At 36.6% G+C, this 24,877-nt stretch overlaps 3 protein-coding genes across 4 annotated transcripts; 1 reads left to right on the plus strand and 2 right to left on the minus strand.

Moving 5' to 3' along the window:
- Positions 1 to 406: 406 nt before the first annotated feature.
- Positions 407 to 12,175, minus strand: LOC149729099 (aminopeptidase N-like). Its single transcript, XM_089889159.1, has 23 exons — positions 12,049 to 12,175; positions 11,430 to 11,605; positions 10,846 to 11,024; positions 10,202 to 10,435; positions 9,764 to 9,917; positions 9,293 to 9,424; positions 8,773 to 8,899; positions 8,124 to 8,278; positions 7,669 to 7,782; positions 7,127 to 7,240; positions 6,505 to 6,570; positions 6,126 to 6,191; positions 5,200 to 5,390; positions 4,791 to 4,882; positions 4,352 to 4,476; positions 3,947 to 4,002; positions 3,317 to 3,464; positions 2,742 to 2,830; positions 2,376 to 2,483; positions 1,885 to 2,010; positions 1,328 to 1,510; positions 1,034 to 1,106; positions 407 to 781 (listed from the first exon to the last, which is right to left on the minus strand). The coding sequence occupies exons 1-23, from the start codon at positions 12,158 to 12,160 to the stop codon at positions 542 to 544; spliced, it is 3,060 nt and encodes a 1,019-aa protein (XP_089745285.1). The 5' UTR covers positions 12,161 to 12,175; the 3' UTR covers positions 407 to 541.
- A 1,001-nt stretch (positions 12,176 to 13,176) lies between these two features.
- Positions 13,177 to 16,800, plus strand: LOC149729100 (uncharacterized). The gene is made up of 7 exons (XM_089889141.1): positions 13,177 to 13,372; positions 13,663 to 13,745; positions 14,054 to 14,166; positions 14,489 to 14,654; positions 14,910 to 15,112; positions 15,530 to 15,717; positions 16,162 to 16,800. Exons 1-7 carry the CDS (start codon positions 13,294 to 13,296, stop codon positions 16,308 to 16,310), a joined length of 981 nt encoding a protein of 326 aa, XP_089745267.1. The 5' UTR covers positions 13,177 to 13,293; the 3' UTR covers positions 16,311 to 16,800.
- A 416-nt stretch (positions 16,801 to 17,216) lies between these two features.
- On the minus strand, positions 17,217 to 24,668 carry LOC149729101 (cytochrome P450 2C20-like). Of its 2 annotated transcripts, XM_089889124.1 has the most exons (10): positions 24,203 to 24,668; positions 23,786 to 23,931; positions 23,520 to 23,616; positions 23,167 to 23,276; positions 22,820 to 22,938; positions 22,472 to 22,596; positions 22,095 to 22,233; positions 21,700 to 21,863; positions 20,362 to 21,407; positions 19,603 to 19,878 (listed from the first exon to the last, which is right to left on the minus strand). In XM_089889124.1, the coding sequence occupies exons 1-9, from the start codon at positions 24,545 to 24,547 to the stop codon at positions 21,093 to 21,095; spliced, it is 1,560 nt and encodes a 519-aa protein (XP_089745250.1). In that variant the 5' UTR covers positions 24,548 to 24,668; the 3' UTR covers positions 19,603 to 19,878; positions 20,362 to 21,092. The 2 variants fall into 2 exon arrangements, with proteins under 2 accessions (XP_089745248.1, XP_089745250.1); XM_089889122.1 differs by lacking the exons at positions 21,700 to 21,863; positions 22,095 to 22,233; positions 22,472 to 22,596; ... (3 more) ...; positions 23,786 to 23,931; positions 24,203 to 24,668 and adding an exon at positions 17,217 to 17,677 and having other exon boundaries at positions 18,027 to 19,878; positions 20,362 to 20,634.
- Positions 24,669 to 24,877: the final 209 nt, after the last annotated feature.

The raw sequence follows: 24,877 nt of genomic DNA on the forward strand, positions 1-24,877 counted from the left end.
CAACGACCTAAACTATTAGCGAGTCTTCATTCCTTAAAAAACCATCGTTACAACCTAAATTCCACGCTCCCCGCGCTTCTGATAACCTGATTGACAGATTTTGCTTCGAAATTCGCACGTTTTGTTGTCGTTTGTAAATCGGATACAAGGTAGGCCTCCTATTTAAAACTTTGCTTAAAATATCAAAAAAAAGACGTTAAAATATAGCATTTAGACGTGTTATGTTACATCTAGGTAATAAAAGGTTTGTATGAATCTAGTCTTCCATTTGAATTAAAAAACTTACCTTTGTTCAAACAACAAAACTAATAATAAGACAGACAAATTTATTGAGAGGAAACAAAAATAAAGCCATTCATTCATATTCATTATTGACACAATTTTGTTGAAAAATAGAACTTAAATATTATTATTTAGAAAATTTGTTTTAATTGGTGTAAAATGATTTATATAAACCAGCATGAAAGTTACATTCCAAAATAACGTTTTTGCATTAAACACATAAAAGTTGTGAACATTTTAAAACTTCTGTGTAAAGTCCTTAATAACGCCCTGGCCTATGCTTGTGGAATTGGTGTGGTTCTTGGTTAATTTCTGGCACAACGGCATGCCGTTGTTTATCTTCATAGTTTGATGTTGGTATCACGATACTGCTACCCAAGAAATATGCAATCACAGCTTCATTGCGTGCCCGCCAGTCAATATTTGCTTGAACTCTGGTTTTGTATGATTCCAATGTATTGTAATACCCAGGGCCGGTGACATTCTTCATAGACTCAACCTAAAAGTATAGAAGTACTTGTAGAAAAAATGGAACACATTTATTAATTAAAAAATAATGATAATCACCTACAAAGTTACACAAAGTAATTCATAATCAGGCACGAGGTGTATAACAACAATTTGTCGTTACCCCGTCATAGGTGAAAAGAGCAAGGCCTACGACAAACACAAATTTTCAAATAGTATGGCATCCCATATGATATTAGAGTCATAAATCAGTAAATAAGTATAGTTGCATTCGTTTATTTACCAAATCCAAATCAAAGTCAGTTGAGAATCGAGACACTGCACCAGACAGTAAACTGGTAGCTGCTGAACCAACACTAAAAATAATATTAATTAGTTTTATGGTTAAACTAAAACACACTAGCTATCTAGCATATACATGTAAACTGCCATCTTTTTTTTCCTTATTATATGCTAAACAAAATAAAAACAGAAATCTGTTTTAATGATTGTTGTTTTGCTTCTAATTCTCCTTTCTTCGTTATTTTAATTGAACTTCACTAGAGCAGTTATGTTATGCATTGTCAACCATGTTTACTTTTTAAGAAGCCTCTCCCAGTTGTTGGCAGCAAATGACCAAGCCACATATTTCCCGTGTTCTTTGCTTGATATGTAGTACAATGTGTTTGAAACATCTTGTTTTCTCACAAGTGTTGAATCCATTGCATATTCAATGTAACGGTTAAGAATCCACGCATCTTTGCTGCATGACAATCCATACCTGCAACGTGGAAAACATTAGATTCTATACGAGTGCGGTCCTACAGCGTGCCACGCCAGAGGTCCGAGGATTTAGGCCAGGAATGACCCATTACCACAAAGCAGAAAATATAAATTTCAAGAAAATATATATATGTATGGAAAATATAGAAATAAACTGTACACAAAACACTAAAAAACTGTACACAAAACACTACACAAAACACTAAAAAACAAAACACTAAAAATAAAAAATAAGTATTTTGTGTGATAAAAGTATTTCTAAAAAAACTTAAATCAAAAAATAAATCATAAAATCTTTAATCCAGATACTACAGGAGTATCAGGTAAAATATTAAACACTTTCACTTTTGTATAAAAATAACTTAACTATACCTTAAGCTTGTCTGCAGTTGAGCATTCTGAGTTACCAAGTACTGGTTCCACATGAAATCCCACTCTGCTATCCCACCTTCCCGTATTGCTGTGCAGTAAACATCAGTTCTGTATGTGCTGCTGATACTGTTGGGAGTACGAAGGTAAAATATATTGGTTGATAAAGACTACCGGGTTTAAGGTTGTCATCAATGTGGGCTTGCACGTTTCATAGGACAAGCCTTTAAACTAGTGGATACCGGGTTCAAGGCTTGACCCTGCCATTATGGTGGGCACGTGTGTCTATGGGTTACAGACATGGTTTGTATAATTTGTCAGCCTTATAAAGATAATCACCAACAAAGTAGATACATGGTTACTCGTAAGCGGGCACAATATGTATGAAACAGAACACCTTTGTTATTTATTTTTCAAATTTTGTACATACATGTATACTTTTTTAGTTATCCCACACTCCACGTAAAATTACTGAATCTAAACAAACAACTCACATGGTTGAAGTGTCATTCATCCATTCCTGGAAAAGTTGTTTCGCGTTCGCGATGCATTCCTCGTTGCCATAGTAACAAGCAGCATCAATCGCCAGCCCTCGTGTCATTCTGTTTAAGAAAGTTTTAATGAATAAGTCAATAGATGATCAACTTAATGCTAATTGCTTTAACCCAGTGGTCAGTAATGGAGTTGTCCGAATAGGTAACTCGTTAGTAGGCACGAGGTGTATGAAACAGAACACCAATGTTATAAAGACTGTCGTTTCTCCAGCACGTGAGGATGAATCAGTAAGTTTTATATTGATGTCTCTTCTGATGTAACAACAACTTTTCTTTGAAATGAAAAATATTCCGACAATAATTTACCTTTCAATCAACACACTGTCGTCTGTGTTTGAATCGTCCCAACCCAATTTGTTGTACAAAGATGGGACAACCAAGTCAAGAATGTATTGCTGGAAAGTTAATGGTGAAAATAAATAAAAGGATATAAAAAAAATGAGTTGTAACTAGATAAGGTACCTCATGCTCACTGTCGAGTTATAACATGGGTGTCTTGTTATACACCAGACACACATGGTGTATTCATACATCTCATGCTCACTGTCGAGTTATAACATGGGTGTCTTCTTATACATCAGACACACATGGTGTATTCATACACCTCATGCTCACTGTCGAGTTATAACATGGGTGTCTTCTTATACATCAGACACACATGGTGTAATCATACACCTCATGCTCACTGTCGAGTTATAACATGGGTGTCTTCTTATACATCAGACACACATGGTGTAATCATACACCTCATGCTCACTGTCAAGTTATAACATGGGTGTCTTCTTATACACCAGACACACATGGTGTATTTATACACCTCATGCTCACTGTCGAGTTACAACCGACACACCATATACAAAACATCACAACATCAAACTCACAGAGAAGTCTCCATATATCAGGGATGCTCCCAGCATACTGTCAAAGTACTGCATAGCTTCATTGAATGTATACCATGGAATATATTCATCTTCTTGTGATAAATATGCTGCCAATTCAAGAGCGAGGTTCACCTCAATCTTTGTGGCTCTGTCATAATGCATATTGTTAAGTCATAACTTGTTACACAACAAATGCATATCACAAATAATCAGAATTGAAACTGTAAATATTAAAAAATAATTGTTTCAATTGGATTGTATGCAGATTGAATGAATGTATGAACTTAATTATCCTTGCATGGCGAGGCAACGACAGTCGTTATAACACGGGTGTTCTGTTTCATACACTTCGTGCCCGCTTACAAGTTACCACGTATGTAAATGTACATTTTTTTTAATCACATAGTTACGTTTTTATGCAACTCAAAATTAAAATATCATTTAAAATTTATGTTAAAAACATCGCTTTCCGAAATACATATTTTAGATTTGCGCTGCCTGGCAGCAACGGTGTATCTTATTTAAACTACATTTCACACAATTATAAAATTTCCTTTAATTGTTGGGAAATTATTCCAACAATTTACAAATTAACAAATTATTCAAAATCATTGGCACGCCCATATAAACCTTGACAAAGCAAATACATCGTCTATAAGTTGAGCTCTGTTTTCAACAGGAATGTCCTGAATGTTTTGAAATATTTACAATTATCCTGTATTTTCTTTTTAAATGTTTCTTAATCTTCGCCAATATTTTAACATATTAACAAAAAATGAATTTTTCTTTATCTCTTAAACTCTATCACAGATCGTGTTATTGAAAGAACAAAGAGGAAAGAATCAACAACAAAACGAGTCATTAAAGTGTATTTAAACCTTTATTTTTTATTTATTTCGTTTTTGTGAATTATTTAAAACCTTCCTAACCCTAATGAAAGAAACAAACATACTTACCTCAAGTTTTTGGCACCTTAAATTTTATTTACCCTTTATTTTTTTCCCGCACTCTAATCTATGAAACAAATATATTTACCTTAAATGAAGCACTAGCCAGCTTGGTTGACAATTTACTCCAAGTGTTTTCATCATAGTTGATCCTGTAGAAGCCTCGAGCCTCAATGTTACCAAGTATGTAACTCTCGTTTGAGTTTAAAGTTGCTGCAAAAAAGTTAAATTTAAGTTTGATAAAGAATATATTAAATACAAACATAACAACCAATATATATAAAACAATTGGTTTTATTTTAAACATTTCAGTTTAGAACCATCTTCACAAATGTTTGAAGGTAAAATAATTTTTTTCTGTTTAAAAAAAATTTCACACAAAATAAATAAATATAAATTTAATTGAAAAATGCGAAGACAAATTTTAACTTAAAAAAACAAAACAAATGTCTTGCTTAGGAAAAAAAAGAATGGCAGAATCTGAAAATGCTAAGAAACCAATTATTGATTTAAACATAACAACTCACCTGTTCCACTTAGATCCATCCACAAAGTATCCATATTGTCCGTCCCCATTTCAGATTCTCCTCTGTATGTGAATGGCACAAACCACTTGTACCTGAGGGATAAATTATACAACTTATTTATTCTCACATGATGGGGCAACGACAGACGTTATAACATGGGTGTTCTGTTTCATGAACCTCGTGTCTACTTGCGAATCACCACTGATGTAACTTTGTGGGTGATTGCTTTTATGCATGGCTGACAATTTCTAGACAATACATCAGTGAAAACTGGGTTGGAGCAATTGCAATTAAAAGTCTTACAGTAGCAGCATAAAGCTCTGAACCTGGTACACTCTGATCTAGAAACAAGCGCTCTAACCAGAGCATTCGGTTCAGGTTTAAAGGAAATAACTGAATCCAAACTCACTTGTATGTTAAACTACCCGGCGTATCTACAGCTGAATCTTTTGGATCCACCAAGAAATATTCTTGCGTTAGTTTAATAGTCGACGCACCAATGCGTTCCATTGTGATCAAGGGGTATCCCATTTGCAAAGTCCATGTTTCAAACACATCTTGCAGGGGGTAGGGAAAGGTTAGACCATCTTTATCTGCTTGCTGTGGAGTAAAATACGATGAATGAATGCAACATACTTGTCTATTTTTGTATATTTTTAATGTTTGACCAATTTAGACAACCCATTAGTCACCACTAGGTTGGAGAAATTGCCGTTAAGTGTTATTGCCCAAGGACACATTCGCCCACAATGGTAGCAGCATTAAACACAAATTGTAAGAAGATCTATTTTGGAATTGTTATATGGCTGACATTAAACATATGTACACTTAAATGCAGGAAAAGCTGACTATATATTACACCATAATAGTAATACAGTGTATATAATATATATATATATATATTAACTGTAAGAGAAGTTTCAACAAACTTAATAACACACCATGATATCAACACCATCATATATATAGCATATATATATATGAATAAATGTAAAAAAGATTTAGACCCAATATCACACCATGGTACTGTTGTAAACTGTTATTATGTCTGCTCACTGTAGACTTATCGCTTCTTACACGCTCTAAGCATTGTTGCCCGAGGTTGCCTTGCCGCCGCGTGTCCTTCTTTCCTTTTGTTAGACTTATCGTGCTACAGTGTTCACTGTATTATAGTAATAGTATGCAAAGGTTGTTGTGTTGAGTATGGATGTAGTACCTTAGAATTACGTTGTATATACTGTACTGTGCGCTTTGTGTATTTAACGTTGTGTGCGTTTGCAGATGCAGTCCAATAAAGCCTATTTTATTGAAACTTGTAATAAGGTAACAACTTACATCGATCCAGTGTTGAAACAGAACATCATGGGTAGCAGAGGAGTAAGCCAGGTCATTCAAGTAATTCTGTGGGAATAAATGAATGTAAATTGTTTTGCATGGCGGGGTAACGACAGTTGTTAGTACACGGGTGTTGTGTTTCATGCACCTCAAGCTTGCTTGCGAGTTGACACAATTATTTTTCATGTTTAGTTTTTAATGTATTGCTAACAATTTATAACTCATTCTCGACCATTTGGAGCAACAGCCTTTAAGTGTCGTGCCCAAAGACACAAAAAGTTGTTTTTTTAACATTTTTCTTTAATTAAAAATTAATAATTTTTAGGTTCAACATTTTTAAGCACCTAATTAAAAAATTTACAAATTATTGTAAACTCACTGTGAGTGCGTTGGTGAAAGTTTGTTCTCCGAGAAAACCTTGAACCATCCTAAGAAATGAAGCTCCCTGTATAAAGAAGATGTTTATTAGTTGAAGATGATGAGTGTAACTTACTTTATCCTCGCGTGGCCGGAAAACAACAGTCGTTATCACATGGGTTTAACACCTCGTGACAGCTTACGAGTTACCATGTATGTTACTTTGTAAGTAATTATTTTTGGGGGGACTTTTTATTTTTTTTATGTATGGCTGATAATTCAGACAACCCATTAGTAACGACTGCTGGGTTGGAGCAATTGCTGTTAAGTGACTTGCCCAAAGACACACAATTCACAACAGTGGCAGGACCGAGGCTCGAACCTGTAACCTTTAGACTAAAGACAAAACTACAAACCACTGCGCCAGTTATTTCAAAACAATGAATTATAAACTTTTAAGAACATATAGTATAACATTATGTTCATTATTTTTCAAAATAATAAATTATATTATCTTTTGAATGCATATCCTAATACAGTGTTCAATAATTTAAAGGTAATTTATAAAAATAATCACATAAGTAAGAACAATCTACATTAAGTACAACAATTGCCAAAAGGTCTCTTCAATAACGAACACAAACCTTTGAATAAGTGATTGTTGAGAAATAACCTTCGGGATGAACCAATGGATGAGATGATGAATACGAATCAGCGTATAACCCTCCTTGGAGGTCATCTATTATAAAGATCTCAAACTGCGAGTATAAGATGTCAATGTTACTTGAATGGTTGTGAATTTAGTATTAAAGAAATTTCTGCAGTTGTTGATATTTTTTCAAATAATAAAAAACAACAAAAAACTTACAAACAAAAAAACAAATATTGCCCTTTATTTACTTCATATACCAACTTAACAAGTTTATTTTTACACTGTATACCATACACTAAAGTCTCTTGCACTTTAAATCAAACCCATATTTGTAAAAAGACATCACAATAGATCAAGGAACTGAAATATGAATAAATGTAACTTATTTATCCTCGCATGGCGGGCAATGACAGTTGTTATAACACGGGTGTTCTGTTTTATACACCTCGTGCCCTCTTACAGGTTACCAAGTATGTAACTTTGTGGGTGATTATTTTTAAGAATTGTTTTATGTGTGACTGATATGAGACTCACAGGTTTATACTCTGGTTTGACGCCCTCCACTGCTATGTATTGAACATACGAGGCAAAACCTTCATTCAACCAAATCTCATTCCACCAAGCTGCTGTTACTAAGTTGCCAAACCACTGGAAAAATACAAGTTAATAAATTGAAGGCATTTATATATTTAAAAAATTTTCTAATGTGGGATAGTCGTCATATCACGCTACCACCTATGTAACTTTATGTGTTACTATTTTTGACAAACCATTTAAAGAAAGGCAAAGAATATTAATGAATGTAACTTTTTTTTTAAGTTGGTAAACATGTGTTTTGTACACTTGTTGTTACCACATATGCAACTTTGTGCGCAATGACTCATGCCCCAACAATGGTAGCAGCAACGAACCTTGAATCCAATATCCTCTGGTTCAAAAGTGAAAGCTATGTTATATTTTTACATATTAAAACAACAAGCCAACTCCACCTGATGGGCGAGTTCGTGACCAATCACTTGAGCAATCGAATATTTGTCGTGAACAGATGAAATATTTGCATCAAACAGCAAAAGAGTTTCCCTGTACAGAACCAACCCCCAGTTTTCCATTGCACCTGCTCCAAAGTCACTAACTGCCATCTGGTCTGTATTAAAAAGATTTTAAATGATAACACATATATATATATATATATATATCATAACACATAACATTATTTGTATTTATTCGTTTGATTTGCAACAAAGATCGTATTTAATTAAAATAACGAAAAGATGGAAAGACAGTTCTAAGGTTCGTCTAAGGATAATGATAGGTGTATGTGTCCTTGGCCAAAGTACTTAGCGGACATTGCTTCAACCTAGTGGCCACTAATGGGTTGTAACACCCTGGGGGTTGGGGTAATGGGCCAACTCTGGCCTAAGTCTCAGGTCCAGTAGCGTTCCTTGTTGAGGATCTCACCCATATAAAATAGAGAATGGAATTTTTTTGACTGTGGTGTTTATACACATAACACGAAAAATCCCTCTCAAAAAAAGTTGACACGAGGTGTATGAAACAGGACACCTGTGTTATAACAACTGTCATTTTAAGGATAAAGTTGGTTATATTCATTCATTGAACTCCTTTACAGATCCTTACCAGACTTAGGTAATGGGTAAGGCACACTGAAGTGGGTAGCCAATACATCAAGCACGCCGGGTGATATTTCTGATGGAAATTTTCCTTCGTCATTTTTGATCGTTTCAGGGCGAGAATAGATTCGTGTCTGTTAATATTAGGTGGCTTTGAATAATATATATATGATAATATGCTAGGGTGAAGGAAGATGGGTGATCGGACACCTTTTTATCCCATTTGGTTGTTAACAAAGAACATTTAAAGAATTACAAAACAATATCCTTATGACTTCCATGACCTGCTGTTAATTTTTTAGAACACGATTATGATATTTGGATATCATGTGCTAAAGGTAAACGTATTTCCCCAACCTACTATATTTTACACTTACAGTGCAGTTTCAAACTTTGTTTAACAGACCATAAAATCGGGTACCTGAACCCATTACTCCCAAGCTTATAGGCTGTACTGTATAAAACAACCCATATAACTTAGACACACAGTGCAGCTGCATGTTTGTTCAATACAACAGTAATATCACCTGCACCCCTGTTGCAGTTGCCCCATGTTCATACAAGAAGTCACATACAACCAATGCAAGTAAATAAGTTGACATTATGGGGGTTGTGTCGAAATTGGTGGCGGTCCAAACATCTGAATCGATGGTTTCCGTCTGTGTTTGGTATTATGAGTTAAAGTTGAAATAGTTTAAAAAATGTACGTTATTTATTATTCTGTGGTGGGTAACAGCAGTCGTTATAACACGGGTGTTATGTTTCCTACACCTTATGCCAGCTTATGAATAACCACGTATGTAACTTATTAATTCTCACATGACGGGCAAAAACGGTCGTTATAACAGGGATGTTTTGTATCATACACTTCATTTTTTGTAGCATGGCTGACAATTTAGCCAACCTATAAAGGACCACTGTGTTGCGCAATTGCAAAAGTCTTGCTAGCCAGAACCTCTTATACGCCTTCTAACCATCCATATACACCACATACTTACCCATGAATCTATAGGCGGCATGTTTGCGATGGAATAAAAACCAGGTTTGTTATGGTAGAGCGTGATATTGAACGTTGCTTTGAACCCTGGTTCGTCAAAGCAGGGAAACGTATGTCTGGCTCCAGTGGTCTCCATTTGAGAGATAGCGATAACTCTGAACAAACAATGCGTATATCTTTACAAGTGTAGCCAAGGGGGTTTACCGCTAGGGTATTTTATTTAGAAATCGTATATAATGTAAAGTAGAGTGGGGTAAGTTGGTTCATGTTTTCATTCTGTTTTCTCGTCCCATTTGGTAATAAACAAGGGATATTTACAGACCTATATACAGTCGTTATACACATATGCCGACAAAAGGTGTCAGCGACTAGCCTCTCACTCGTAACCTCAAGTCCAGGGCCAGGTGTTTATCAGGAAAAGTTTAAAGCGCATACGAACCTATGTTCTCCGAATTCGTTGTCGTATTCACTTCGGTATATCCCGGTTAGATCGTCCCCAAGTTCGCCATGGAAACTATCCGCTACCATTGTGTATGTATCACCAACCACACACGGAGATGAGGTTTTGATTACAATGTATTGGTTGGGACGGTAGGGCGTGTTGGATTCCACCGTTACCTCGCTACCCGTCTTGTCTTCGAATATTTTAATCTCGTTGTCGTATATCAACTCACTGTAGAAAAGCAAGGAGTAAAATTATGTTTAAGAACGGATGTAACTCATTTATCTTTGCATGGCCGGGCAACGACAGTCGTTATAACACGGGTGTTATGTTTCTTACACCTCGTGCCGCTTACAAGTTACCACGCATGTAACTTTGTGGGAGATTGTTTTTCTTAATGAATGACAATTTGGACAATTCACTGGGAGCAAATACCGTTAACTGTCTTATACACCCACAATAGTATCAACGACGAGCCTTAAGCATTACCTCAGGGTTACAGGCAGGCGCGTCACATTGTGTATTCACACACCTCATGCTCGCTGTCGAGTCAAAATGCTTAACTAGAACCGCGTTTATAATTTCGTCGATAATATATATTAGCATAAGGCCGGTTATACAAACAAGCGGTGACAACTTACGCATGTGAGTGCATGATAATGTAATCTGTTGATACATTACATAAGTATTGCACTGTTGAACTCCCGTAAAACAAATAAGTTGAAGAAGCCACATCAATATCAAGCACGGGTCGTATCTTTACGTTGTAATGAATTGGGAGTAAAGTGTTTGGCAACCGTGAGTTCATCCAAGGGTCGTTCTGTAATGAATTGTGATTGAAATGGGGGTTGCAAACGACGTCATGAAAAATGACGTCACGAAAAATGACATCATGACACCGACCCTTTGGCGAAGTGGTTAACACGCCTTCATGTACAGTAGGTACGGGTTCGAGGCTCGGCGCTGCTAGCATTGTTGGCGTATATGTGTTCTTTACTTCAGCTTAAAAGCGTTTTAAGAAAATCTATTAAACGACTTGCTGGTCATTGCTTTTATAAAACGTATTGATTGTCGGCACGCATGACGCCTATTTAAAACTGAATCTCTTTCTCGAACATCCAATGTATAAATTTATTTTTTAAGAGAGTCGTTTTGCTGCTTATCTCCATATTTTAGTTATTTTAAAAAAATCTGCTTTTACAACAGCACCCATCAAGTTTCTTACCGACGTTGGAGCGGTTGTCGCATCGACATTAGGTGTTGTGACGTCATTGTTTCTAGTAGTGGTCGTGACGTCATTAGGGGGTGTCGTTGTTGGCTTAGGTGGTGATGACGTAGTTGTGGTAGGGGCTGCAGCATCACTTGCACAAGTGGGCCGGCCAACGAGCCCGACCAGGAGTCCTGGAATACAAATGAGTTAGGTTCGATGCAAGCAGCAATACAATTTTTAAGCATAAAAGAATATAGTTGGGTGGGGTAAGATGGTCCATGTTTTCATTCTCGTTTATCGACGTGTTTTAAACAATTAACAACGGTGTATGAGAGTCGTGAGGATACGGTTTAATAATGCGTTGAATGTTCTTTGTTTTACAGAATTATATAACCGTATTCTCGCGCCTCTAAAATAATTGCTAATTGTTATTAGGAAATAAAGGATTTAAATGACAACGGTATCCTATCTTGCCGAGAGTAGGCTACATATCAGTATAACTTACTATCCTTGTGTGGCGGGTAACGACAGTAATTATAACACGGGTGTTTTGTTTCATACACCTCGTGTCCGCTCACAATTTACTTCATATGCAACTTTATGAATAATAAAAATAACGAAACAAGGTACTAACCCACAGTCAGCAACATCAAAATAACAACAACCACTGAACCGGCGACTGCAGCTTTGCTAAAATAATATCCCTTTTTGGAGCGACCGTCGTTAAAGTCAAGGCTGCCCGACATTGTACAGCTAATGGATTCGCTTTTATGGAAAAAATACTAAAATTGGCTAAAGATATTATTAAAAATTTCTGTATTTTTTTTATTTACAACATATATTAAACTCGTAGCTTCTTTTTATCTTGTTTTATCTTTTTTTTTCTTATTCGTGTTGAATAATTAAACAACTTTTTGTTTTTTAAATGCATTTTTTTCGATTTATTTCGCTCGTACATAAATCTGCCATTATTGTGTTAAGTCCTCCCCTACTAATATGTTGGGGTGATTTTGGGCGGTTTATATTGCTTTGCAAATGCGGTTCTCGTGGTATATTAATAATTAAGCTATGATCATATTTCATACATAGTAAACACGCCAATTATATTCCCAACATGCTGGTATCATGCACTTTTAGTGTGCCAAATATTTAACTCGTAGTTAACATAAATTATATCAAACGAGCATAAGCATAATGCGTCATCGTAATGTTTGTACACGTCACTGTGTTCATTATTACATGCAATGACGTTGCAAATAGCTACAAAGGACACACTAACCCCTATTATAAGTTAACCATTGATTAAAGTTAAAACAACTCTTATGAGTAACTGGAATTTTCCCTATGACTTATATTTTTTATAAACGTTATGCAATTTTCCTGGACTTTAGACTTGTCAAGAAAAACAACGCAAAAATAACATTTAGTTTGGTCATTTATATTCTCGTGGGTGGGAACTTGAGTGGCTTATCCATGGTTGGTGAAGTGTCCCATCTTTCCCCACCCCACAGCAGTGGTAAATGTACCGTATAAATAAAAGCAGAGTCATACCAACATGGTACAAAATAAACACCAACCAACAAGGCTGAATCAAATGTAATTTTGAATAACCACATACGGATTTGAACGATACACCGTTGGGCCTTATAGCCAAAAGCAGGTATAACGATCGAAACTACTATACGTATGTACGTATTATCTACGTATATCTGTTTATCACAAAACGAGAGTTTAAAAGAAGAACGAATTTCTACAAAGGAGAGATACGTCTTTTATATGTGGGGAACTACCGGGTTAACTACTTCTGTATTCTATGAAATGTAGTTCAGACGTTGTTAGTTTGAACATTGGACCAATGTAATAACTGCTGGTCGTTAAAATGGAAAAAGAAAGTAATATTTTGTTGCTGTGTCACGCTAGTACGTTGGAACTGGGCCGGAAAATATGCAGTCTTAAAGGTAAGTACGATGTTTTGTTTACGTTTATGAAGTTGTTAACGCGGTGGTGCTTTCACTTGTAATGTCTGATAAACGCACACTGCAATAGCTTCTGCAACTCGACTGTGGGCATGGGAGTGGCAACCATGGATAAGTCACTCAAGTTCCCATCCACGAGGATATAAATGACCAAACCAACCGAAAGTTATATCTGCTTATCCACACACTGCAATAGATTTAACTACTTGACTGTGGGCATGGCAGCAATACACATATAAACCCAAACTAACATGACTTCTTTACCATTTCAGTTGAAAATTGCCCAAAGATTAAACTCCATGAAGAAGTCAGTTGGGAGAAATTTCCGGATGGATTCCCAAACCTATTCATCCAGGTTTTATTTGTTTTGTTTTCACTTTTTATTCTAAGAAAGGTGTTTCATTAAGTTAATGACTTGACAGTTTCATCTCTTGCATTAAAATTAAAAATCTGTACCAAAAATGCATTTAACCTTCAATATTTTTGGTTCAGCAGCCAAGCTTTTTGAACTCTTACTGTATTTCACCCTTTGTGTTTTAACTATTGTCCATTTTTTCTAATTCTGTTCTTGCTTTTGTTATATTTAATTTAATTTTTACTACCACTGATAACAGCTAGAAATATTTATCTTGTGCGCATGTTATTAATCTCACCCCACCCCAGGATGTAGATCGCTGCATCGGAAAACACGTCGTGTTCCTCGGAAGTTTCCATTCACCTGAAGTTATCTTCGAACAAATATCATTGGTTTACGCTCTGCCAAGATCATGTGTCAGGTAACATCTTAAATGCGGTAATGCTAATTTATTTACAAATATTAATTCACCCACTTTCATAGTATTGCATAGTCATATGCTCCAATTTATAAAAAAAAAACAATTATAAGTACATTTGGCACCAACATTTTAAACCAATCATCCCAACACACATGTATATATGTATAGTTTATCAAGCTGCTAATACCCAACAAACACTAATAAGAAGCCTTGGCCTTTAACACAGTGGACAATATTCATTTGTGCAAATACCTATGTTGTATACAAAGTAATATGACACAGACAGAAGTTTTCTCATCCTAATGTTAACCCACCATACCAGGTCGCTCACATTCATCTTACCTTACTTTCCCACTGGTACAATGGAGAGGATTGATACTGAAGGACAAGTAGCCACAGCAAGTACCATGGCGCGCATGTTATCTGCTATTCCTCTATCTGCCATGGGACCTGCACAAATAATGATATTCGATATCCATGTTTTACAAGTGAATCTGCAAAATTACCTATATTCTTCATTATATAGTTACAAAATGTAGGTATATTACCCCAACACCAAGAGTGCTATCATATAGACCACATTGAGGCAGTTTATAGACACTCAATAATAGAGATTTCATTCTATAAGGGTGAGGTCTTCAGTGAGGCACACCTGAGACCTAGAATGTAGATATATTACCCTAACACCCAGGGTGCTACCATATATATATCATACATGCTTACACGAAACCTTTACTTACCAGGAAAGATTTTTCTTCACTGACAACGTGTTGCCACGACTACAAAGTGCGTTGCCAAGGTTACTGCAGGAGCTCAACAAACTAAAGTCCGAGAACTTGAACATAAAGATAGCATTTCCTGACGAGGGTGCTCACAAAAGATTCCGCGATCATTTTGATGGATTCGCCATCATCAGGTGTATAAAGAAGAGGAATGGAGCAAAGAGGTTGGTGGTGTATGAGTGCTATGGATTTGGTATTATATGAATACTGTGGTGGTATTGTGGTCAATTTTACTGTCTGTAACCTAGGAGTTACAGGCTTTTGGCCGGATGCTGCCAACTTTAGGGCCCAGTGTCCTTGGGGGAAACACTTTACGGCATACCCCGATGAAGTGTATCAATGATGCACATACTGTTTGTATGTATATTAAATCACCTTTGTTGTAGGTATGTAACCTCTTTATCCTCGCATGGCTGGGCAACAACAGTCGTTATAACATGGGGTGTTCTGTTTCATGCATCTTGTTATGGGTTACCACAAGGTTAGAGCAATTTTTGTGGCTGTTTTGTCTATAGACACACCCAAGTTATAACTTAACGACGAGTATAAGGGTTAACAATGATCCCATTATGACATCACAGAGAGGTGTCCATTGTTGACGGAAGTCCGAACAATTGTCACATTGTTATTGTTGATGACCTCATAATGACTGGCGGCACAGTGAACGAATGTGCGTTGCTGATGAAGAAGTCTGGCGCCTCTAGTGTCAGCGCTTACGTAACACACGCAGTGTTTCCAGCAGATTCTTGGAAGGATTTCTTAACTGAAAGTAAATTGGCAACACTGTAAAATATTGTTTGTGAACACTGTAAAATATTCCGTACATTTGGCAACAGGGTCAAAATGTCAACTTTAAAGTATATTTTGTTTGAACGTTACCTTTTTAACTTTAACCAAATTAACTTTAGTTTATTAGGAGAGTATTGCAATTAAACAGCATTCGTTTAAACTTGTCATGAATAAAGTGTGATCTTGATGTAACCATAATAGCCTTTATATACCAATGCTGGCAACTAATAACTTTTCCTAATCCTTTCTGCTTGTTGTTTTTAACGCCTGCAATTTGGCAAAGTGGTTGCCGCGCCTGTCTGTAACTCAGAGGTAATGAGTTCAAAGCTTGTCGCTGCTACCATTGTTGGCATATGTGTGCTTGGGCAAGACACTTATCCAAATTGCTTCAACCCAGTAGTCACTAATGGGTTGTTTACTACAGATCACCAAGAAGGACGAGCTGTTCTTGACAACTTTTGGATAACCGACTCGATTCCTCATGCAAGAGAAATATCAAACCATGAACCATTCAAGCTACTTTCATTGGCGGAAAGCATCTGTAGGTCCCTGCATAAACTTATCCTAGTATGAACAAGTTACTGTGTAAATACAGTTTCAATACTTTTCTACGGCAAATAGGCCTCAGTTATAGTTTTGTGAACAATTTTTGTGGAACAATTTTTTTCCCCCAAAAACAATGTTTTTATTGTCATAGCCCATTGTTATAAATATTGCAACAAAACTTGTCATAAAGATTTAAACACCAGTTAAGTAATATAATGCTTCAGTTTTAAACCTGTCATTTTGAAACGATTTTGTAACAATTTAGTTTCTTTTTAACTGATGTGTTGTAAAAGGTTTAACCAAAGTAGACAAGTGGTATAATAGTTATAAACTTATACATTTTGAATTATTTCTTTGAAAACAGTTCAAGTTTTTCTTTTTTAACAATGATCCCCCAAAATGGACCAGCATGTTATGGTCAATCTCAACATAGCTTGTTTTTCATGTTTTCATTCCTTGAATATTCTATGCAGTTTACGCATTGTTGATATTTATAATACAAGATCTTCACACCAAACCACAGTTTGTTTTATTAATATGTACTGATATGTCAAATTTTATAAAAAGTTTGTTTCAATAATCAATCACCCACGAAGTTACATTCGTGGTAACTCGTAAACCGGAACAATGTATATGAAACGGAACACCTGTGTTATAATGACTGTCAAAGCACCGCCATGCGAGGATAAATAACAAAATAAGTTACATACATGGTAACTTGTAAGCGGGCACGAGGTGTGTGAAACTGAACACCCTTGTCAGAAGTATGCCATTGCCTACCATGCGAGGATAAACAAGTTACATTTATTTATTGAAAACCTTTTTTTTTTATTAATTTTAATCAAAAGAGTTTCTACTTTTTTCATATGCTTCATGCTTACAACCAGATACTAGGCTATTCTCTAACACTTGTAGCATCAAACACACATCAAACATATTTCCTGCATTTTATTGCACAAAGAATGATAATTCCAGTTTCACCAACACCTGTACCTTAAACCGACATAGCGAATGTTTAGCACAACATATGAGTTATTAAGCAATATCCATTCTTCGCATACCTTTTTCTATTTTTTCATTTTGTTACAAAAGATAAAATATTCTTTGACCACTAGTTCACATAAAACATTGAAATGGAAAAGAAAGGAAATGTAATTCAACATTTATTATAGCAATATAGAAAACTCTTAATTTGAAGTCATTCTTGTCGCGTATATCTTCCCCCTATGGCTGGTGTTGAAACACCAAGATATCGCATCCCCCACGCAACGTACACGGTCGCCGAATCGATGCCGGTCACGTGCCGCGCTGTCCCATCGGCCCTTCCGTGCCTCCCTGTAAGCATACGACCAAGCTACCATTGGATGAACAACAACTTTGTCCATAAATCGAACCTAAAATACAAAATTATTTGAACTTCTGTAATAATCCATATTTTTTTAGACTAAATTAACCTAGACCTTACTTTCTATGACGTGTCGTAGTCAATATTTTATTGTATTGTTTCCAAATAATACAGCACTATTAATCGTTTTTTAATCTTACAATTTCTACTGCAATTACATTTCTACAGTTCATACAAGGATAGGGATATAAATGTTTAATTTCTGTAAAATTTTAATTAAATGGAAGCATTTTAATATTTTAAATAACAAATAGGATTGCTTTTGTTGTATAATTTCGTATGGATAATCAAACAAATAGACAATAATCCTGTAGGCCTATTAGATCAAGCTTGTTTACCTTAGAAGGAGCTTTATATGAAACATCTTCGCTTATTTGTAGTTGTTGGAGGGTTTGGGATTCTTTAGTTTCAATATTTTTACGAGTTTCGAACAATTGTGGATCGGAATGTGATTTATTGAGAGTGGTCCAGTTTACCGTCAACTTTTCGTGGCAGCGAGTAAAGAACGCCCACAGCTCATTTGCGTCTTCGCAGAGGTTAGGAGTTGCAGGTGAGGTTGGGTTGAGATCATCTCCATCCTCTTCACAGTCGGACTCTGGACACCCGAGGATGAAGGAAATATGGGAGTTGGAACAAGTTGGTCGTTTCACAGTGGTTGGGGGTTTGTTTTGGGTGGATAACTCGTGTACGCTCGGCGCTGCGTAGGAGGTTTGCATATCTGGGCTGTTGGTGGATTGCGTGTCACTTGATTCAGAGGATTGAGAGGAACAATTATCGGAAAGCGAAGATTTACGACTCGTAACTTGAGTGCGACTTCTATTACAAGTCCAAGGGACTCGGCACGAAATAATTCGTTCCCATGGACAATCTTGTTCGTCCGAATCTGTGTCTTCATCTGAATAATCAGATGACATGTCAGCAAGATCTTCCTCTTCCAAGTCACTCCCATCCTCAAGGTCGGAGTCTGAGAACGAAGATTCACTAAAATCTTCATCAGCAAAGGAAGAAGAGTCTTCGTCCGCTGAGAAATCAGACTCAGAATCTGGTTCATATGACATAATTCGCGCAATTAATGGGTTTTTGCACTTTACAAGTTTTGGTGTGTTCTCTTGTATTTCTTCTTCAGTAACAGCAGCAGAGGAAGTTGCAATATTTGTGACACTGGGTGTTGCTTTAATAGGATCAAGCTTGGAATGCATTTGTACCTCCTTGAAACATTCTTTGCTCATTATGTTGATTTCTTGAACGGCTTTAGCGCGAGCGAAAATTGGTTCAACAACATTTACATTTGGTTCTGTTGTTGTAATTACAAGCTCACTTCGCTCCATTGGTTTGCTGGTGGCTTGCGATACGTTAGGAACTGCAATAGAAAAATCAGTAACAGGAAAAACAAGCTTTGCGACTGCTATGGGATTCCCACAGCCTTGAAATATCCGTGGGGAAAGCCCAGGGGATTCTACCTTGGAGTTCAAACCACAAGGCAATGAGGAATGATAGGGAGTGTTCATTTCGTCGAGTTTTCCGTGGAAATTTCGAAGAATTTTGTTGAAATGTAAACCCGTTGGGTCTCTAGGATCAAATGTACGACCAGCAATGCCAGGTTTTAATGTATTTCCCATCGTGATCTCGTCTATGTTAAAATCAGTCTTAGAAGGTGGGTAAGTAGAAGTTGATAAAGTATCAAAACAACCGGTGCTGTTTTGTCGCGTGAACGCAGCAATTGTTCTCCCTTTACTTTGGGACGCGCCTATTTCACGTAAGTTTTGAATTATATCCACTGGCCTCGTTGAGCACTTAGCAGGGATAGATAATCCTTGAGATTTCTGGCTTGAACTGGAGGCTTGAGGTTTCACTGTGGAGGCTGAATAAAACAGCTCTGCCAACCAGGCTTTAAAAGGCTTAGTATCAGACATGTTTGCGTTGCGTTAGTCATTTATTCCATGATGAATATCATGCGCCAGTCTCTTAAATTAACAGTTCTGTTCCTATGGCCAAACTTTTTAGCAGGAGGGTCACTGAAATACTTTCCGTCCCAAATTGTGTCGTCGTCTTTTTTATCGTTGTGTGTTACAGCAGCAGGCTGTGGGTGTACGGCTTTAGGCAGCGAACTGGTTGGGTAGATTTGGGCGAATATTTGAGCAATAGTGGATAAGATGAAAACACAGAAGACTTGTTCAATGGAAGAAGTATCTGTAAATATAAAAAATAATAAACACAAGAAAAATAGAAAGGATATCAAACTATTCTATACGGGTGGGGTCCTTTAGCATACCATGGGGCCTCGGAATTAGGTCAAATTTGGCCCTTTATCGCTATCAAGACATACACTATGTATGGTATGCTGTTACGAGTCAATTTTGACCTAAACCCCAAGTCACATGGCATTAGACCTCACTTTTACAGTATGACTGATGTTACCTATGTAATACTGTGGGAGTAATGGAGACAAATATTAACCTACATATTGTGTAACCTATATATGTGCAATATATTTAATAACATAGAGCAATACCAGAGTAGTATTAAAACAATATATGGGATAAGCCAACAGCTTAGGCTTAAAAAGATAATCCACAAGAAACCTATATGACCATACAGCGAGTATATATATTGTTATAAACAAATATATCAACATTTCTTACTAAGAAAAATATTAAACATATTTTAACTTACGTTTTAATGAAGATCGTCTTGTTTCTATATCCATTAAAAACGTTTTCGACATGATTTAACGTATAACGAACATTGATATGTAAAATATCTTTATAACTAGTTTTATTTCTTATTCTCTTTGTAAATTTGTTTAGATATGATTCGGGAAACAGAATCCTTCAGTTGCCACAGCGCGCTTTTTTTCTTTTTCGACTTTTGTACGTCATAGTCACGTGGTAAATTCTTTGTTTAATCTATTATGACGCATCCGCGAAACGTCTGTTGTATTGCATCATCTTTTCGACCTTACATGGATGCTTGGTGGCATTCAGCACGTACATGCAAAGTCAATATTAAACAAGTCATTTAATTTTACATTTACAACCATGTTTTGCGAAAAAAAAGATCTCTACAGACTCTATTTCGGTGGAAAACATGTTTATTGTTTTACATCGCAATCTCGCACATTCGAGACCAAAATATTATTTGCGTCATAATCAATTATTGTCACGGGACCAATCAGATGATAGGAAAATACGTAAACATGTATGACATCATAAACAGTAATATTATTAACGTTTCAGAAACTCATGTTCCATTGTTCCTAAAAGCTGTATCGACAAAAAGAGTATTTTGTTTTCTTTTTATAAGACTATATAAACAGATAAACAATATTTATTATATCTACAAATAGTTTTAAGTATATTTATACAATTTGTATTTATTGTTTCCCCTTTTATATTAATTCCCTATTAATCCCTATACTGCGCTACTATGTTGTAATCACTCGGTATAAATATTGTACCGTTAGAACCCGCGTCCAAACTGGGCGAGTCCCCGTTTGGAACAGAAAGAGTGAAATTCTTTAAAGTAGAAACAAGAAAAAGAAAAATCTTATTTCTTGCCAAATGCTCTGCGATGCACGAGCGCGCCCCAACACCAAAGGGTAAAACATTTTTGGGTTTCATAAATTTTCCATCCGCGTTCAAATGTCTTTCAGGGATAAAACGCTCTGGCTCCCTCCACCGGCTGTCGTCATTATGCAAAGCCCAAATATTCATTATGACCTGTGTAACGTGGTAACTGTTAAAAGCCCGCCTCGTGAGGACGAATGAGACATTTATCCTTTTATTTATAACCACTGCTTCATATAGTAAGGCGGAGAAAGATGGAACACCTTTTCATTACATTTTTTCGTTCTACTTTGTAGTAATTAAACAAAGAACATTCAAAGAAATATAAAACCCTATCCTGACGACTCAGATAGACCGTTGTTAATCGTTTAAAACACAATCAGGATATCTGGACATTGTGTACTAAAGGTGTCCCATCTCCCCCCGCCCTACTATATATGTTTACATTTGTTCCTTTGGGAATCCTGTAACCTCCAACCGTAACATCTGCTACAGTCATCCGTGGTAGACTAAGAGGTACAACGGTTCTGAATCGAAATAGTTCATGAACCACAGCGCAGGTGTATGGCATTATTGAACGGTGTTTTAACTTTACTGTACCATGGCGACCTGTAAGAAAGGACAACACAATAAGGGCCGTTCGTGGAATAAAGGGTATAAACTTTAGGTCTCTGTATAAAATGGATGAAGTTCTTCGGCGAGGCAGTCATAAAAGGAGACTTATATAGTTTAGGGCTTTAGGCTAATTTGTGCACATAATCTCAACTGTTGGTCAATACCGTTGGTAAAATGTTAAAAGTTATCGTATTTTAATTAAACACAAATAGCATTGTTACTTACCAATGACGTCATCAATCTCTCGTCTAACTTTGTTCTGACAATCTTGGTGTTTCATCATAATTAGAAACCCCCATCGTAATTGTGACGTAATGGTTTCGGTTCCAGCCAAGAACATATCGGAGAAAAATCCAATGATATTCTGGTGGGGGTTAAATAGCGTTAATTCAACTAAATTATGCATATTTAGTGTGTCTTTTATAGCACAAAGAGAATAAATGGGTTCAAGGCTCGATGCTGCTATACCATTCAGGGTATGTGTTCTCGGGCAAGACATTTAACAGCAATTGCTCGACCCATCAATGGTCACTAATGGGTTTTCTGAAAAGTAAGCCATACAGAAAAACATTCACCCACAACGTTGAAATACTTTCACTTACGTCATCAGTGATAACGTTTTCATCCACAGAGTTGCGTGAATGCATTAGAAACGCGTCAACCATGTTTCTGACCTCGTCTCCATCGAACGATGCAGATTGTTCTTCCACAAAATGGCGGATTATTCCTATGACGTCATTAATCAGCGTTTTGATGCCTTGGTACAAGGAGGCGCGGGAAAAAGTTTAGGTAGCTACACCTATGCGCTTCTGTCGGCGCCGTGCGGGCCAGAGTCGCAAAGTTTTGTAACTGGTAACAGGTGTATGGAACAGAACACCAGTTTTATAACGACTGTCGTTGCCCCATCACTCAAAGATAGTAATTTACATTCATTCATTTATTTCACTAACCGTTTAAAGTTCGTACGTTCGTAATCGACTCGTCCATATGTTTAGTAAAAGGCCAAACATCGCAAAGAAACGGGAGGAAAGTTAACAACATCGTCCTCCAGTTGGCAGCAACGTGACCTCTGTGAAAAATTACTTAAATTAAGATCACACTTTAACCCAAACCATTTAGTAGGTGGGGGTAAAATGGTTTATGTTTCATTATTATTTATCGTCCCATTCGGTATAAACTAAATTCTTTGAATGGTCTTTGTTTACTACCAAATACGACAAGAAAAAAAAAGAAAAAGTGTCCCATCTTTCCCCAACTACTATATCTACAATTTTTGAGAAACCTTAACACGACTCACTGGTGCATGAGGGAACGTGTGAGTTGGTTGAAACTGTCATTGCTTCGGTCGAATCTTTGTCCAAGACAAAAGCTGGAGACGACATTTGCAACGGCGTGGGTGAGTGGCTCCTTGGGGAACAAATTTTCATTATTTTGTGCAAAAAAACTTTAGCAGTAAAAATGTCTTACACATAATGCAAAACATAATAAGCATATGAGAACCTCTTCCATTTACGCCAAGTGAAAGCAGGGCGCCACGGGACAATGCTAAAGGTACCATGACATCCAGGTTATAAGCCACGCGAAGAAAAATATAAAGTACTTATTCATTCATAACCGTCTATACAAGCAATACCATTATAGCTTCCAAACCTGAATATTGAAACTTTTTCCTTTGTGTCCCCGAATTTCTTCGATGAAATATTGTATTTCTATGTTCGTCTTCTTTTCCATATTTTCCAGCCCAACCCTAGATATCAAGTGAGATCACCTTAATACGATACTCGTAGGTTTATATGCAATGCCAATATAGATCTATTCTATATGGGTGAGGTATAGCAGCGTGGCGCGCCATCTGTCTTAGGATTTAGGTCAGAGTTGGTCCATTACCCAAAAGTTTTATCCATACTCGGACTTACGCTTTAATTCCATTCGTCCCAAATTTACGGAGAGTTTTCCAGTGAACCCCGCCCGGGGCGAAGGCGATACCTAGCGGAACTGTTGTCCGTATGAAGAACTCCACAACGGGTCGCCCGTGGAACGCAAGTCTGTTCTTTACCAACGCCTGGGGAAAACAGGACATTAATTTTATCACTTCAAATATACGTCAGCGAAGATTAATTTAATTAAAACCAACGAAGAAAAAGGAAATAGCAACAAAACGAAAACACGCTACGGGTAAACACTGCATGGTTTTCGAAGTTACAATACAGTATAGTTTAACTTGTATATGGTTAAAACAAATAAGGATGTAATTAAAAAGGCTGCGTTTTTGGCGCAAACATATTTATTAAAGGAGTTTGACCAAATCGCCGATGACGCTAATTTAAATTCACCTCCATCGTGACGTCATATTCGTTCAGCACCAACCACTTCTGCCAACCAATAGAAACCGAGATTATTGGACCGTATCTTTTGCTCCAATCCAGGAATTTATTCTCAGGGCGGTTGCTTAAAAAGGGGAGAACCCCCAATACAGGAAAACCCAGAGGTCCCGGGGGGTAACGCGGGAGACGACGATACCAATTCCACACAAAGACAAATGTGATTATAAAGACAATGAAAGGCGAGATATTCAGCATTGTGACGTCAAAGACCATGATTGTTATAATAAGCGAAACGTCTGAATGGCAAGTGTAGGTCGAGGTAATATGGAACAACGTTAACACATAATACTCCATGTTTTTATATTTTGTTTTCAACAATTAACAACGCTACTGTACAGTTTTATAATTATGATAGGGTGGGGGGAGATGGGACACCTTTTTATTTTATTTTCTCGTGCCATTTGGTGGTAAACAAAGAAAATTCAAAAAATTCAAATAATTGTTTAACTTTACCCTTATGACTCCCATTTAGACCGTTGTTAATTGTTTAAAACACGATCAGGATATTTAGATCATATGTGCTAAAGGTGTTCCATCTTCCCCCACTCTACTATAAGTTGATATTCAAGTATCCTAATTGTGACAGCGAAACGATATACACCCATAGTACATCGGTAAAAAATA

The sequence above is a fragment of the Ciona robusta genome, chromosome 11, assembly GCF_009617815.1.
Source record: "Ciona robusta chromosome 11, ASM961781v2".
NCBI classification, from domain to species: domain Eukaryota; kingdom Metazoa; phylum Chordata; class Ascidiacea; order Phlebobranchia; family Cionidae; genus Ciona; species Ciona robusta.